We start from the raw sequence: 17,245 nt of genomic DNA on the forward strand, positions 1-17,245 counted from the left end.
CTCTCACAGTGGCCAGAACCAGATACTTCAGAGGAAGGTGCAAAATAATAATAATAGTTAATAATCCAGCTATGGAATAACCTGCCCACAGGAGAAGTTTCTTCCTGCTCCTGTCAGTTCTGATTTACACCCTGAGGGTCTGTATCCCTTACACAAGTTCTGACTGTGTGACAATGGGTGTCATCATCCTTTTTTCATCCTACTACTTGTCAGTGGTACAGTAAATTGGCTTGTCAGTTCCCTCAGTCCCCTGCCTTCTAGTTCCTCCACTCCCCCGGTCTCTGTGCAGGCAGCATGCCCACCCGCCAGGGCTGCTCAGCGGTATGGGAGGGGAATTCCCATCTCTGCTCCTCAATCCCAGCTGTCCAGCGACTCTGCTTTACATTTCCTGCTGGAGGGCGGCTTGGGATCGCAGGCACTTGGGGCCCTGATTCAGGGGTTGCAGGGTGCGTGACACACCCGGGATGGATGCAGACGGGACAGAGTCTGGACGATCCGAGCTTCGTCCGCCACCTGATTTATCAACAGCCCCACGGTCCCCGGGTGTCTCTTTCCCGTGTTGTAGCGGGGAAGTCGCCGCGCCCCCTGCCCCTCCCAGGCCCCGGCTGGCTGCGGGCAGCTCTCCCGCTTCGCCACTTCCAGGGAATGTTTTGACCCTGAGACCTTTAATCCAGGCTCTCACCGCCGCCCCGCTGCGCGCCTTCGGGCTCTGCCCTCAGCTCCCCCTCCCGCGCGGGCGCGGGCGCGGGCGCTGCCTCTTTAAGACGCAGCCGGTGGCTGAGCTGCCCCAGGATTGGTGCTTTATTCTAAAGGCCGCGGGATGAGCTCATCTGCAGCCAACCGCAGCGGCTGTGGGGAGCCGGCACCTCGCTCCGCGCCCGGGGAAACCGGCCCGGCCCCAGCAGCGGGGCGAGGGGAGCGGCTCCATGGGGGCGAGGTGGGTCCCGCACCCCCAGCGAGGGACCAGGCTCCTGACTCCACCAGGTACCGGTCTTCCTCGTGCATGTGATCTGCCCCAGCCCCGTGCCCGAGCCCCGTGGGAGGGCTGGGGCTCCTGGTCCCCTCCCTCTCGCTCCGCTCTCCGAGCAGGAGGGTGGGTTTGTAGCCAAATAGTGGGGCCCGTTGGTGCTGTTTCACTGCTGCTACCATCTTCCTAGCAGGGCCTTCCTATGGCCACCAGCGCCAGCAGCCGCCTGCCCAGAGCAGCGGGGACTCCAGCAATGTGAGCACAGGTGCTGTCGCTCCCCCCCGGCTGGAAGTGGTTTCCAGCATAGACTGTGTTTACAGCTTGGTTCAATGGCTCTCAGCACCCCCACTATACAAATTGTTCCAGCGGCTCCCCTGAATGTGAGCTTCCTCACAGCAGTGCCCTGCCAGCACCAAGCCCTGCAAACTGTAGTCCCATGCATTTGTGAATGGCTCTGTTAACCTGAGGCAGCTCCAGGCAGAGCAGGGCAAGTAGGTGCAAATGCTTGTTGTGACCAGTGTTGGTCTGTATCTCCTGGATTATTAGCCTGTTCAGCCAAAGTGGAATCCGCATGAAAGACTCCAGTGCCCTGCCTGTGCCATCCATAGAGACCCTTTGTTACATCTCCTCTGGAGGGATGATCAACCCTGATCCTAAACGTGGAGGCCCTGGGGCAAGAGCTTTGGCTCATGATTGTACTCTCCTGCAGTTTGCAGCTGCTGATCCATTTCCTGCTTGGTCGTAGTTTGTGTCAGCAGTGATAAGAGACCAGAAATAGCCTTTCACTTTTTCTTTGCGGAAGTAGCGGTGCCCCAGCACAGCTCTGCGAATGTTCCTGCTTCCCAACCTGCAGCCACCCTTTCCCTGCTACTCCAATCCTTGACACCCCCACCCAGCCCTGCTAATGCCCTGCTATTCCAATCCTGGTCCCCTAAATAGCTCTGCCAAAGTGATTCACTCCTGACCAGCTATTCCAGGCTCGGTTTCCTCCACTAGCCAGTCTGCTAATGTGCAAGGCCTGACCTGCACCCCCCTGCTGCCCTCTCAAACTTGCCAGTGCCCTCCCTTCTACTGCCCCCAACTCCTCCCCAGTGTTGTGTTGAAGGGCTTTGTTTTGTTTCTCATCTGCCTTACCCCCACCCCCTTTTCCAGGATTGCAGGGACTGAGCTGCTGAGGATGCCCTGAGAGTGGCCAAGCCATGAGCAGAGTCTCCCGTGAGCGCCTGGACTCGGAGTCCTGTTCCCGGGCACTCTCCCAGGCCCGAATGTACCTTGAGCAGATTCGGAGCCGTGTCTCTCCAGGGGGCCCTGATGTGCACGGAGCTGGGAAGCGGGATTACCTGGTGGATGCAGCAAAGCAGATCCGCCTGGCACTGGAGCGGGATGTGAGCGAGGACTATGAGGAGGCTTTCAATCACTACAAGAATGGGGTGGATGTGCTGCTCAGCGGCGTGCAGGGTATGGTGGGCTAGGGGCGGGAGTGTAAGGTGCAAAAGATGCAGGGTATATGAGGCTTGGTAGCCTGTGAGGTTCAGGGGTGCTGGGGTGCATTGAGCACGGGAGGATTGGCAGCATACGGAGTATGAGTGCTCAGTGGCTGTGTGTGGGGGCTACACAAGGGACTGGGGATTGGTGGTACAGGGCACTTGGCAGCACGCTGAGATTATGTGCACATTTTGGCAGTATTTAAGGGGAGGAGAATCTGCATGGCTTTACGATGGAGTTCTCTGGGTCTCTATGGTAGCAGCCAGGGATGGTGGGGCTGATACCATGACTAGCTGGCATGGGGAGAGAGCAGAGTGGGCAGGATGATTGACCCATTCCCATCACCAGCTGTCAAGCAAGGAGGCATGAGGAAAAGGATTATGACTGAAGGCAGGGCTGCAGGGTAGTGACTGGCTGATGTGGGGAAAACGTGGCATGCAGGGAAATAGCATTGGGACATGGTGTGAGGATGAGGCGTTATGAGGGGCAGAGCATCTGGATGAGCCATGTGACATTGAGACATGTTGGCCAGAGTGTGATGAGGGCCTGGAATGGTGACTAAAGCTGTGTCCCTTACAGTCGACCCCAATAAGGAGCGCCGTGAGGCTGTGAAGCGGAAGATCACACAGTACCTGAAACGGGCTGAGGAGATCTTTAACTGCCACTTGCAGCGGACTCTGGGGAACGGGAGTTCCACTGCCACGGTGAGGAGGTGGGGCTGGGAAAATGGCTTCATAGGGACCCCCTGATTGCCCTGGCCGGGACCTCAGGGTGCAATACTGACAGCACATGTGGTGCTGGTTGGACTTCCTGTGTGGGGCTGACTGGGATTCATGTGGAACAGCTGTGTTGGGGGGAGGTCTAGGACCCACATGGCTACCAATCCCAAACCCTAAACATACAAAGGTGCCAGTAGGGCTATAACACTGGCATCCTGATCAGGGAGAGGCTGAACAGTGCCCAGTAGTGAGGGAGATGTAATTCGGCCTAGTGATGGCTGGCTCCAGATCCTGCATGTCAACTACCAAATGTCACCAGGGGACAAGGTTTAGAGAAGCTCTTTCTCAGTACCTTAAATGACCGCTTCCTGGGGCGGCCCTGTCTGGAGCACCCAGAGGAGTGGCTATTCTTGACCTACATGACACACAGCAGTGGCTTGAAAAGTAACTGTAGTGGGGCTGACCTGAGTAATGGGGCTTGTCTGCACTGCACTGTTCTGAAACTCTCCCACCATTGCAGTCCCTCAGATGCAGCTGCTCTCGTGGGATGGCAGCTCCTGTCTATGGGTCTGCATGAATGCAGGTCTGGGCTGGGTGTCTCTGCCATGCTCTGGGTGCTGCTGGACAGAGAGGATCTATTTTATGGTGCTGGTCAAGGCAGTGAGGGAGAGGTTTAGGGGCTACTGTGACTCAAAACAAGGTTCTGCAAGGAGATCACCCCTCAGCTCCCAGAGCCCTGCAGGCTCCTTCCTGCCCCAACATAGACCCCAGGCTGCCCTTGTTGGATAAGCTGGACCCAAACCAAGATTGAGTCCTGCACCAGCTGCAGAATGTTGATGGCATCTATAGGAGGGGTGGTGGCTGAAGGGGAGCTGACACTACCCAGCTGCAGAGGTGAAGGGCTGAGATGGCTCAGCACAACCATAGCCCATGGCATTATTGGGACTCATGAGGTTTTTTAGGTGGTTTATTTAAGCCTCAATTTTTCTTGTGATTTTTCTCATTATTAACAATGGCTGTGATCCCTTGTTTTCAGAAGTGCTGAAGCCACAGGCTTCCCTCAGTTAAGGTGGACACCATGCCTGCCTCTAGTGAAAATGGCTTCCATTTCTCTTTCTTCCCAATGGGACTGAAGCCAGACTGTCCTTGGCTAAGATGGCAGCCACTAGTCACCCTGTGCGGACCAGACAGGAGGCAGGGGAATGTGGAGGGGCAGGGAATGAGACCAGTGGTGTGGGGGTAAAGGGCATGTGAGGAGCTGGGACCCAGATTGGAAGATCAGGTGAATGTGTGAAGCAGTGAGACAGGACGGAGAATGTGGGGAGAGCAGGAAGGGCTACTGTTGGGGGACAGGGGGTGACCTTGGGGACTGGGGAGGTTAGAGAGGGAGAGTATGGGGTGCAGCAAATGGAGGGGGAAAAGGAGGGAGTGTGAGAGCAGAAGATTGTGGAGCAAGCAGAGAGAAGAGTGTGGCAAGATGCTGGGTAGGGCACAGTGATAGCCTAGGCTGGGGCAGGAGACGAATGTGGGAGCTGAGTGAACACGGGGGCTAGAATGGCAACTGCCCCACCTCAAGAGTTAGGAGAGGGTAAGGGCAGTCCCCAGTTCTGTGTCTGCACTTAAGGTTGAACTTACATCTGCTGGAGGTAGGAGCTTTGCTCTAAAGGCTCAGAAATCCAGACACTGGCTGAAACCAGAGTCCATTTCTTTTCTTTTCTTTTTAAAACAGTCACAATTTTGGGTGTGCGTCGCTGATGGTGTCTGAACGTTTAGGTTTGGCAGCTTTTCTGGCTCCCCACAGATGAAAAGGGAGACCCCTTCCAGCTGCACCCCTGGACAAGAACATCTCCAGGATCCTCATTCTCATTTTTCACTGCCTCACAGGGCTACAGCAGCCTTCGCTTTCGGCCCATCAGGACGCTCAGCTCGGCTGTGGAGAACCTGAGGCGCTGCAAGGTTGTGGGAGTGATTGAGAAGGTAAGGAGCTGCAACAGAGTCACAGCAGCCTGGACATCAGGTGCTGAGAGCCCCTTGCATTGTGCATGCCAAGCAGGATTGAGGCTGGTCACCCACACCTCTCCCACCAGGGAAAACCTGAGTGCTAAAGGGAGTGGGGTGACTCAGCAAGGGGCAGTCTGAGCTGACCACTGATTGAACGGGCAAGGCCCCAGTGCCTTGGCAGGAGGCCCAGAATGGTATTGGTGTCTCAGGGGGTTCTCTCTCTTCTGAGCTAGTACTGACCCCCGGGTAGTGGGGGGGCATACTGTGCCACTAGGGGCACTGTTGGATGAGAAGTAAAAACCAATGTCCTGACCACTCGCAGCCATTAAAGGCCCCAAGACCTTTGCAAACAACTCAATGTCTTTGCCTGATTCCAACCTGCATAGCTACATTTTGCCTCCATAAACTGATGCCCAGTTGCTATGGCGATGGATGCCCTATAGGTTTCATAGACCCCAGCAGAAGTCTGGATAATGGATGTTCGTTTCCATGCACCCTCAGCATGTTGGGGCCTTGGAGTGAAGGCTTTAGGTTCCTTCCCCCTGGGCCCCTAAGGAGAGTCAGAATTTTGTGTGACGAGATTCATTCCCTTCTGCCTCCCCCCATCCCACCCCTCTCCACTGGCAAGGCCCAAAGGTCGGATGAAACGTGTTACACAGACCTAAAGGGAGGAACATAAAATAATGATGCTGGAAGCTGAAAATGCTGTGGGATTCCCCCCTCCCCCACCCTGGTTTAGTGTCACTAACTCTTCCTGTATTCCTTGTCTCCCTATTTCTGAGGTAACTAACGTTGACTGATTAAAAATGTGGCTGGAGGGCAGGGGCAGCTAGAGACACCAAAATAGTAAGGAAAAGAGGTAACTTTGAGACTGAAATGGGACTTGGGGTGACAGAGTTCACCGTTTCTGATTTGGGCTGTCACCATTGCTTGCAGGTGCAGCTAGTCCAGGATCCAGCCACTGGGGGGACCTTTATACTTAAGGTGGGTGTTTCCTACCCCTGGGCTCCTCCATCTCCCTCTCCTTTGGGGGAACCCTCCAGCAAGGGGTGTCCCATACCAGCCTGACCTGAGGAGTATTTCCCATGGGTTCCTCAGCTCTGGTTTGTGCTATTCAGAAGAAATAAATTTTATAGTAGTATCCAATGTCCCCCTAAAGTCTCCCTTGTCCTGGCATGACTCCACCCCCCCCTTATCTCCTGCAATCAGAGGGGAATTCAGTCTCCTTGGTCACTCAAACATGAGCTGCCTTCCCACTGTCCCTCTAATGGAACTCAGTCCAATGGAGCTGGTGGAACCCAAGCCATGGATCTGTGTCCAAACATGAATTGGAGCAGAAATTACATGAGTCTGGGAGTTCTCAGTCTGAGTCCCTGGGGCATTTGTCCAGCACAGTTAGGAGTGATTATCACTGCTCATGAAAAGCCCAGAACTGTAATAATAGAGAGCTTGGAGGCTGTGGGGTAAGAATGAGGGGCATCAGCTGGAGCTGTGGGCATGGAGAGGACTGGAGTAGCTGGAGGGATTGAGGTGGATGGGCAGAGCTCTGTGGGTGGGGGCCAGCCTCAGAATAGCGATGGAGATTACAGATCAGGAATAACCTGCATTGGCAGAGCTGTGTGGGAGCCCAGGTGTGGAGTAGCAAGGGACACTGTGTGAGTGTATTGGTAGGGCTGTCTGAGCAGGGTTTGCTGAGCTCAATAGATGGAGAGCTCTAGTCTGTACGACCCTGGTGGACAGAGATAGGAATGAGGGGCTTGTCAGAATGGAATAGACCAATAGTCCCTCCCATTCAGTCTTCTGCCCTGGTGGTGGCCAGTCTCCAGGGATTCAGTGACACTCAAAGTTCCCAGCTGTATGTTCTCCATGCAGAGCCTCCCCAAATCCCACGTGGAGACCCGTGAGCGGCAGACCATCATCCCTCATGGAGTCCCCTTCGTGGCCAAGCTGCTGCGCTACTATGTGAGCGAAGACTCCATCTTCCTCCACCTCGAGCATGTGCAGGGTGAGTGTGAGCACCAGGACTCTGCTTCCTTCTTATCTTACCCCCTGCTTCTCTGACCCTGATCTGAAGTGAGTCTCTCTCATGTGCTAGAGCTGTTTGGGGCTATGTTTTGCAGTGAGGGTGATTCTGCAGGGCTCAGAGACCCTGCAGCGGGAGCCAGCAAGCAGCATTGCGGGCGTGGAAGAATAGATAAGAGGCTTCTGGGATCCATGTGGGTGAGAGAGTAGGGTAGAGATTAGGCTGGTGGAGGCCTGGGTATGATGATGGGGCTCCAGGTTACTGGAAGCAGGGCTGCTGGGCTTATGGAGACCAGAGGGAGAGAATGGAAGCTCATCAGAACATAGAAATTGCTGTACTGATCAAACCATTGATGTGTCTAGTCTAGTATCCAGTCTCCCGTGGTGGCCAATAGCAAATGTATCTGAGGAAGGTGCAGAAAACCCTGTTGTGGACAGATTGTGAAATAACCTTTCAGGGCAAGTTCTCCCTAACCCCCTCAGTTGGAATGAGCATGTGCACAGCTATGTACCCCACTACCTGCTCTCAGACTCTGCTGACAGGCATTATTTTGTAGACGTGTATCATGTCCCTCCTGTTTACGTCCTCTTTAAACTAAACTCTCTGAACTTGTCACTCTGGGTCCTGGCCTGGAAGTCCCCCCCCCCCCCAGGGCTTCAATCACTTGCACTCCCATCTCTGAAGCCCTTCTCTTTCGGCTATATCCAGCCTGTGAGAGAGTGACCAGAGCACGGTGCTCCAGGTGGGAGTGTGCACCACTAACTAAGATAAGAGGGTTCAGAGCCTAGTGAGGGGTGTGTTCTGGTGGTTCCCGTGATAGGAGAAGGCAAGAGTATGGGACAGGTCCTGCAAGATTTCCAGCCCCAACAGGACTTCTGGGGAAGGACTGAGATCTCATGGTATTTGGCATGAGATTTGGAGCCATATGCTCAGAGCCACTTCCTGTTTGCTGGTTTCCGGCAGACAGCCCACCCTAGGTCACTGCGGGCTGTGCTAGTTACCGCTTTGGGGCTTGGAAGGAATGTTTTTCCCCATACCACCAGATCGGTGGAGGCTGGCTGGGGTTTTTTGCCTTCCTCACAGCAAAAGCTAGGGTTTGGGTTTGGGGCAACCGGAAGGCTGGAATTCTCCCTTCTCAGAGGTCACAGTTTGGACCCACATGGGAACTGTTTAGTTGTCCCAACTTTTGGCAGGTGCCCAGCGCAGGAACTTGCTAATGTAGGCTCTGATCCAAAAAGGTACCATAGTGGGCATCCCAAGGGCATCTCTTTATGAGATAGGGGCATGGTGTCCAACCCCTTGGGGGCAAATGTGAACCAGGGGCCAGGAGACTACTTCAATGTGCTTGATGGCAGTGCTGGCTGGGGATGTGGTCCCCTCTTGTCTCTGCCCCCGAAAGGGGGACGGATGCTAGTGGGCAAGTGGAGGCATACAAATTCCCTCCTAGTGTGATGATTAGCTCCCCCTGCAGTGGGAACCCACCAGAATTGGCAAAGGATCAATGGGGTGTGAGGGACTGCGCTGGGCTGCCCACCGATGGGAAATTTGGATGTAGTTTGACTAATAAAGTTGAGGCCTGGCTGAAACCCACAATACCACATGTCCTTCCCTTCATCCACACAATGAGAACACAACCGCATTATCCTACTGCCAGGAATATTTTCAGTTACACTCCTTAAGCATCCTGACACTTTGTTTTATTGCCCAATGGTGCTGAGCAGAGATTGTCACTCTGTGATGGCACCTAAGCCTTTCCCCTGTGTGGCTGCAGCTCATTTCTATTTAGCCCCTCATCTGAGTAATTCAGATTGTTCCTTCCAGCGTGCATCATCCTGCTTCGTCAACACTGAATTCTGTTTGCCATGGTGCTGTCCATTCGCTCAAGAGTTCCTCAGTCTTTAGTCTCCACTTACGTAAATAATTAGCTGTGAATGTTGCCACCCCACTGCTCACCCCTCTCCCAGAGTGTTAATAAGCACAATGGACAGTACTGCTCCTCAGAGTGCCTCTTTCAACCTTTTTTTTGTTTTGTTTTGTTTTGTTGCCATGCTGAAAATATATTTCCTATCCTTTGTTTTCTGTCAGGGATTAGAAATGGGCTAAGGGACAGAGCTGTACTCTCACCCCAGGACTATTTTGTTAGTCGCTTTTGAGGGGCATTGTAAAATTGTTTCTTGTTTTTGAAAGCATGTGTAAACTACATTGGCCTGTTCTCCTTTTCTCCCCCAGTATTTTGCTGATCCACTAGATTAGAGGGGCATGATTTTCCTTTGCAGAAGCCCTGCAGTTTGCCCCCATCATGTCATTATCATTTAGACTTGGAAGATAGAGACTGGGGGGGGCAACAGGGAGCTGATTAAGTCTTCCAGATTCTGTGCCACCCCTGCCTCAGCATGAGCTATAGAGTAGTCTGAGGGGTGCTAACTGATGCTGCTGGCATAAGGGCCCTTAGGGATCAGCATAGCTCCGTCCTTCCTCTGCCACCCCTCCCTCCCCCTGTCCCCTGTGCTGGAGTGTGATGATTGGCAGAGGGGATAGCTTGTGTGGTGGCTGACTGTGCCAGGGAGGAGTTCCCCTCCACCAGGGGAGTTCTCCTCTGGCTGCAGGGCTCACTGGTCTGCAGTTCCCAGTGTTATTCTTGTGCCTCTCTCACATAAGTGCCACATTTGCTACCCTTGTGTTACTCATGGAGTAGCTGATTTTAATGTGACCGCAGATTTTTGTTAACTGCTCAGCCACTTCATAGTCAAGCTCCTGCAGAAAACTCTTGGGTGAATGCCATCCGACGCCTGGGGACTCACTGATCTATAATTTATCTGTTTGTTCCCACACCCCCTCTTTGGGCACTTCAGTCTCTGACAGTGCCTCATCTTCCTTGTCATGGGGGGCCAGAAAGGCCTTCTGGGGGCATAGAGGAAATGGTCATGGGGCAAGAGGAGAGGTGAAAATGATCTGAGGTCTGGGAGGGAGACAACTGTTGGGATCAAAGGGGCTGAGGAGAGCGGGTGGAACTGGGCCCTGGGAGGAAGAAGAGGTGGAGACAAGCTGCTTATGAGGCCAGAAAGAAGGGGAGAGAGGAACCCACTGTGATTATGGGGCCCAGAGAAGATTCTAGATGAATTTTTTTTTCAGCATGTGAATTTAAGCTGCTCAGCATGTGAGCCTGATGCCTGCTGAGCCCTGAAGGCTGGTGTCAGGGTAGCAGGTGGTTGGGGTATCTGTTTGTCTGCCAGGGACCTGGAATGGTTTCCACCCTATAATACTTTCTGCCTTCCCTTCACTCTCCAGGGGGGACACTCTGGTCCCATCTCCACTCCCGGCCTCGTTTACAGCAAGGTTCCTCTGATGGCCCCAGTAGCCTAATCCCAAAGTCCAACTCAGTTTTGGTGGGCCATGGTGAGAAGCAGCAAGTAGGAACCTGCTCGGGGGCTGGCCCTCAGTCCAGCCAGAGCTCCAGCTTCTGCCCGGAGAATGGCACTGACCTCTCAACCTCTGCGAATCGCCACCCACCAGAAATTGCTGACCAATCGTCCTCTCGGGAGCAGTCACCTGACCACATGGATGCCAGACCAGGGACTGGCTGCAGGTTCCATACTGGATGTGCCAATGGCCATAAGGGAGTTACTGGGGGGAAGGATTCAGGTGCAACACACACTCTGTTTGGTGTCACTGATTCTGTCTTCATGGCAATGGCCAAGGGATACAGCCATCTGACCAACCAGAGTTTGACCTCCCAGTCATGTGACTTGTTAACCAGCAGTGATGGTGTCAGCAGTGTATCAGAGAGGGAAGATTCTCAGCAGGACACAAGGCTACTGGCTGATGAAGGGCTGCCCCAGTCTCCTGCTGCAGTCCCAAAGGCTATGGGAGGAGGCCACCTGGTGAAGGTGGAACCTCGAGTTTGCCAGGTGTCTGATGCTCCCTGGGCTCAGCCCACACGGTCCCCAGTGGCTCTCCCAGGAAAAAGGCAGCTGCACCCTGGAACCACCCTGCACAGCTCCAGCAAGTCCTACTGGTGTGACTCTGGGGGGCAGGAGTTGTTGAGGAGCATCTCAAGGGCCCAAGGAGCAGGCCATGGTCAGCACAGAGAGCATCCAACTGCAGGACAGCGTGGGCCTCCACCCCATCGCTCTTTCCGAGGGGATGGCCAGGGGACCTGGGATGTGAACGAGGAGCTCATCCGGCTGTGGGCAGCTGAAATGCTCTTGGCTCTGGAGGGACTCCACCAACAGGGAGTGCTGTGCCGGGACCTCAACCCCAGAAACCTGCTGCTAGATGGTGCCGGTAGGTGCTGCTTGAGGCTATAGCATGAGGAGGGGTTTTATCCCCTCAACAGGGGGGCCTGTGGCATCTGATTCACTCCAGGATGGCTTGCCCCCTCACTGCATCTCTCTGTATTTGTTCTGTGAAGTCTGAGCATCTCTGATCCAGACCCACCCCTGTGCTCCGGGCCTTAGTGGCTTCTAGAAGACTGCTACAGTCTGTTGTGCATGAGGCAGAACAAGACTGCTCAGCAATGTTATCCACATGGAACACATCCTGTTCCCTGCGGGGTCCTGGCTACTTGGGACACCCCTCTGAGCCTCCACAGGGGAAGTTAAGATTAGCTGGGGCAGTCAGGCTAACAGTCCCCAGGGCTAATGGTGTGGGGGCCTTTGATTCTGCAAGTCAGCCCTCCCACCCTTGGTCTAGCAGCCTGAGTTCAGTGCTCTCCAGAGTGCACTGCATGGCCTGACTCTTCTCTCGAGGTGGGTGTGTGTCTGTGTGATGAAAATGTGGGGCAGTTTAGAAACCTACAAAATAAACAGTGAATCCTTGCAGGGATCCTTTAAATGAGGAGCTGGGGAAAATGACCCTTTCCCCTTGCCCCTCATCCTCTCTTCTTGCTCCATCCAGTTACTTTTGCTTGGATCCCATCCTACCCAGTCCTTCCACTAGCTGCAAACCTGTCATTCCCACTACCCCTTCCCCAGTAGAGTCTACTCCCTGCTGTCACTGTGCATGTGGGAATCACATGTTCTGGGGCCTGGGCTCTGTTGGGGCTCAGAGCAGTGAAAACATTGGAGCCCAGCTATGTTGCAGGGCACAGGGGAGGTGCCAGTGGGGCAGCTTTTCCCACTAGATCCCGTTGCAGGGGACAGGAGCCTGGAGCGATAGGGCCATGGCTTGTGGCACATGCTGCAATTATTGGGTGTCTTTTGTCCTGACCTCCCTACCTGCCCCTGACTGGTGCTGTTTCACAGGTCACATCCGTCTCACCTTCTTTGGCCAGTGGACAGAGGTGGAGCCACAGTGCTGCAGCCAGGCCCTAGAAGATATGTATAGCGCCCCAGGTAAGGGAACAGTCTACTGCCGTCTCTGATGCCCCCTTGAGACACCGCAGGAGATTTATATCTGCCCAGCAGCATTTCCCTGTCTGCCTGATCTCTTCCAAGGGCAGCAGCCGCCAGCGCCCATGGGAGCTTGATGTGCGGTTGCCTTTCAGCATCTCCCTCCTATTTGATCTTGAACTCATTTGGCTTTCTCTGCAGAAGTGGGTGGGATTTCTGAGCTGACTGAGGCCTGTGACTGGTGGAGCTTTGGGTCCCTGCTGTACGAGTTACTGACAGGAACAGTGAGTGGTTTTTGTGTCCCCATCTTATATCAGGCAGGGGGCAGCATAGTATCAATCCTAGTGTTGGTGCCCCAGTGCACATGGGCGGGCGGGGGTGGGGGGGCTAGGAGGAGTCTGCATCCTGGTACTAATGTCCTGGGGTGTAGCTTGGGCTCCAGGCTGAGTTGTCACTGGGCACGTGACTCCTAGTACTGGAGCCTGGATATCTGGATGCTGCTCCCCTGGGGTGCTGAGGGCCTGAAGCTGATGAGCCATTGAATTGTGGGAGATGAGCACTGGGGGGCTGAGACTGTTACTCCTGTGATGCTTGGGGAGGGGCAGTGGCAGATGAGGTGTACGGAGGACATTCCTCTCTCTGAACAGTGCCCGCTGCACAGGGTTCTCCTCACTGTCTGCCTGTCTCTCCCGCAGTCGCTGTCCCAGAGCCACCCCTCGGGGATTCACCCTCACACCCAGCTGCACCTTCCAGAGAGGCTCAGCCTGCCTGCTGCATCCCTGCTCACTGAGGTGAGGACACCCAGCTGGCGTGAGCAGGGGGACAGGGCCATGGCTCTGGAGCAGGGATAAGGAATCTTTGGTTGGAGCCTGCTGGGTGAGGGGTGGGAAGGGCCCTCACTGGGGCTGTGCTGCTGCTCCCCGTCTCATCCCTGTGTCCATTTCCTTCTAGCTGCTGCAGTTTGACCCCAAGCGACGCTTGGGCTCTGGAGGAGGTGGAGTCGTCAAGCTGAAGAGCCATCCCTTCTTCAGTACTATCCAGTGGAACAAGCTGGTTGGCTAGACTGACCCATGCGGAGCAGCGAGGAGTGAAGGATGGTGTCAGGCAGGGGGCTAGCTGCTGATGTGCTGGGTGGGGCCCAGGGAGAGACCCAGATCCTGCTGGAGAGGCAGATTATCCCCCATGATCACTGGGACCTGTGATCCTGGGTGGTACTTGCAGCTCTGCCAGTGATCCTGGGAGGTCCACTTCTGCAAGGGCTGATTGTGGGGGTCTGGATTGGGTCCAATTTGCATTTGTGTTGCAGTGGCATTTTCAAGAGATCAGGCCAGGCTGGGGTCAAATCACGTTGTCTCCTTCCCCTCCTGCCCCTAGGTCCTCCCATTCTCACCCTACATCTAACCCAACCCTGGTAAAAAGTCACTGACCCCTACAGGGGCAAAGACATCAGTGCCAGCGGGCCTAACTCAGCCACCTTGGCTTACCCTTGCTGTCCCATGGCTTCCCTGGGACACTCCCGCCCCTCTTTACCCACAAGCTCTGTGGGGCTCTCCTTGCCTGGTGCTTGGTGTGGGAAGCCAGTCTCTGAATGAGACTCCCCTGTTCACCCAGGGGCCTAGAGGGGCAGTATCTCCCTCTGGGGCCGGGCCCCTGTTAGTGTCCAGCTCCTTCTGTGCCCATAGACTCCACCAGCTCCCTGGTTCTCCCTGCCCTTATCAGCTGGGGATCACATCCCAGTTACTTTGTCCCCATTTCTCTGCTGCTGCCTGAGCTCTTTATGGCTTACTAATGCACTCCCACTGCCTACCACTAAATGGGGTCTGGGGTTGTGGTCTGTGTGTCTCACTGGCTGCATGTGCACTAGCAGCACCTGCCCATGCTGTCTTGGGGGAGGGGTGAGGAGGAGCCCCCCTCCCCTTGGGGTGTGAGAGGCTCCCCTGGGATCTCTGCCCTGCTCCAAGTGAATGTCTGAAATCAATAAAACAGCTTCACCCAAGTGGGGGATTGTTTCTGATTTACACACCATGGGGCCCTTGCTCAGATTCCTGTCCCAGGTCAGGAGCTTGATCCAGGGCTCCTAGGTTGGGTACAAAGCTGTTCAGAGGTCACAGGACCTGGCACCAGCTCTCCTGCCAGACAGGACTCTGAGAACTCAAGGCCAGGGTCAGGCTCCAGTTTCAGTGAGCACTTGGGCCTGGTCTGAGACACACACGCCCCTTCCCCACTCACACATGAGAGCAGGAGACCCCCTAACCAGGCTGGGGCAACCTCCATCCCCTATGGACCATGTGTCAAGGTCACAGGATAGGACTTAGAACATTCTGTTTAGGTCTATTTAATCATTACAGCCAAGCCTCCCCTGTGTGGGGTGTCCTAAGCTGCCTTGCTCCCTTCTCGGTTTTCAGATGTGTGTAGAAGGGAATTCTGTGCTCCTGTCTTTTGTCTCAGTAAGGCTGTGTTACTTTTGTCCCTTGCAGAACAGTGGCTGCACCCTGAACCCCCTTTAATTTGCCTCCTGGAGGCATTTCCTTCCCCCTCTTCCTTCTGCCTGCTCTGCACCCCCAGCCCACACCTGCTACTGCAACCTTGGCACCTTCTCCAAGCTCTCCTTTCAGGGAGATGTTGCTGTACTTGCAACCAGTGCTCCGTCCCCAAGGTTACTGACTTCCCAACCCCTTGGTCTCTAAGGCTGTGGGCAGGAAGAGGTTGGAGGATGAGGTGAGGGTGACTCACTGTGGAACGAATGCCTAGGGCAAGGCCTGCATCTGGTGGTTAATTTCTGAGAAACTGGCTAAGTGGCAGGAGCAGGCAAGGCGTTAACCAGCTAGAGCCTTAAACTGCTCTGTAAATGCAGTGCAACGAGAGAGGAAGGCAAAGCAGGGGCTGTTCCCTGACCTCGGGCAGCTCAAGCCTGTGCTGCAGCAGCCCTGCTGCTATTCCAGTCCTTGGTCCAGTAAGCAAGGGCCAGATGCAGAGGTGGCCTAGGTCCAGCAGTGAGCTAGGAGCGGCTGGCAAAGGGACTAAGTTGCCATGTGCCATCTTTGCCGCTGTGCTTGTTCTGCACCACCTCAAGCTGGCTGTTGGGGCAGCATCTGCCCCGGAACTCCCCAACAGCCTCTGTGGCATGACAGTGTCTCCTGCACTCACCACAGTAGAGGAGAGGGCAGTTCCTAAACCCCAGGGGAGAATGAATCCCATTCACAGAGCCACACAGTGTGGGGGTGGATGGCTGGGAGTGGAATGGGCCTTTCTAAAGTAAACAGCTGCTGGTGTAGTGGCTGAGAATAGGGTGCGGGAGCCATTGGTTCATTTCCCCTTTCATCCTTCTTAGGGCAGCCAAAGAGCTGAACATTGCCACCAGGCCTCCTGCTGCTTTGTATTCTGAAGACATGGCTTCCGTGAGGCTCTTTGCTTGGCTCTCAGGTGCTGCCAGGCTAATGGAAGGGCCAGTGCCAGCAGAATGCTAATGGACTGTGTGCTGCTATCCTAAGCCCCTCACAGCCATGCTGCAGGGGGTTTATGTTTCCAAGCTCTGTTCCCCCGAGGGGTCTGCAGGATGGAGCAGCGGGTACAGACGGCAGGGAAATCAGTGGAGGTGCCAATGAAGCTGCAGTGCAGCTGAGGTCCCCTTACCTGTCTGGCAAAGAACGGCAAATCCCCCCACAGCCATGGAGGTGACTGGTTCTAGCTTCTACCTAACTCAGGCCCTGCCCCAGCGCCTCATGGATTGCCCCCGTCAGTGAGCTGGATGGCTGGGGGAGCTTCCACTCAAGAGCAAGAAATGAAACTTAGTAACTGCCTCTCCTGGCTTATCCTTTTGGCTAGTATGTGGGGGACACAGGCCTAGGGGCACAGGAGGCTGCTAAGGAGACAGAGAATGCATGTGTCTGCCTGTCTAGCACAGACATTTCCCCCCCACACACTCACACCCCAGCTCAATCCTCACTGTATTGCCCTCACAGTGACACGAGCAGAGCGCCATGCCTTGGAGCAGAAGAGGAGCTAGGCAAGAGGGTGAAGAGGACCCATGCAACAGAAAGCCAATCCCTCCACCTGACCACCAGCACTCAAAGTGCTTCTGGCAACAACCTCAGGGAGGGAGGCCCCTCTGCATCTGTGTGCACAAGAGCACCTGCACAACAGACAAGCTAGAGCAGCTGGCCTCCAACTTTTTCAGCCACCTCTGAACACAAGGGAACGGGGCTGGTTGGGCACCATCTGTAACTATAAAAGCCCCACTTTGTGAATCAGAGCTAGCAGGGGGTTGGGGCGAGACATGGTCACTGGAAGCAGCTTTGCGTGGTGAGGCCATTTCCTCACAGCTTTTCCCCCTCAGCTGAGGAGCTGGTTTCTGTGCCAGTGTCAGCTATGTTAAAGGTACATTGTACATGGGCAGAAATGCTAATACCACACTGCTCTGTTGCATTTGCATTAGCCACAGCTGCTGTTTTCACTTACCCCATGCTTGTCTGATGCTGGGATTGGGCTTAATCTGGCCAAGAAACAGGTGACACCATAAATTAAGAGCGTGGAGCATAAGGGTAAAACAGGAAAACTTTAACCTCCATCCATGAGAGTCATCCTCCTTCCACCCACAACTCTTATGTGCCTGCCCAGTGTTGGCAAAAGTGCCTCCTTGCAGCTATTAAACACAATTAGACATGTGGCCCTTTTGTTCTGATCCAGCTCTTGCCCCTATATTCTGGGCCACTGTGACATT

At 54.7% G+C, this 17,245-nt stretch overlaps 1 protein-coding gene across 1 annotated transcript; it reads left to right on the forward strand.

The window, feature by feature from the left end:
• Positions 1-827: 827 nt before the first annotated feature.
• Positions 828-13,818, forward strand: RPS6KL1 (ribosomal protein S6 kinase like 1). The gene is made up of 11 exons (XM_039534119.1): positions 828-984; positions 2,120-2,425; positions 3,032-3,156; positions 5,056-5,148; positions 6,109-6,156; positions 7,045-7,177; positions 10,484-11,479; positions 12,439-12,528; positions 12,727-12,809; positions 13,221-13,316; positions 13,477-13,818. The coding sequence occupies exons 2-11, from the start codon at positions 2,167-2,169 to the stop codon at positions 13,585-13,587; spliced, it is 2,034 nt and encodes a 677-aa protein (XP_039390053.1). The 5' UTR covers positions 828-984; positions 2,120-2,166; the 3' UTR covers positions 13,588-13,818.
• Positions 13,819-17,245: the final 3,427 nt, after the last annotated feature.

Source organism: Mauremys reevesii, linkage group 4, assembly GCF_016161935.1.
Source record: "Mauremys reevesii isolate NIE-2019 linkage group 4, ASM1616193v1, whole genome shotgun sequence".
In the NCBI taxonomy this organism is placed as follows: Eukaryota; Metazoa; Chordata; order Testudines; family Geoemydidae; genus Mauremys; species Mauremys reevesii.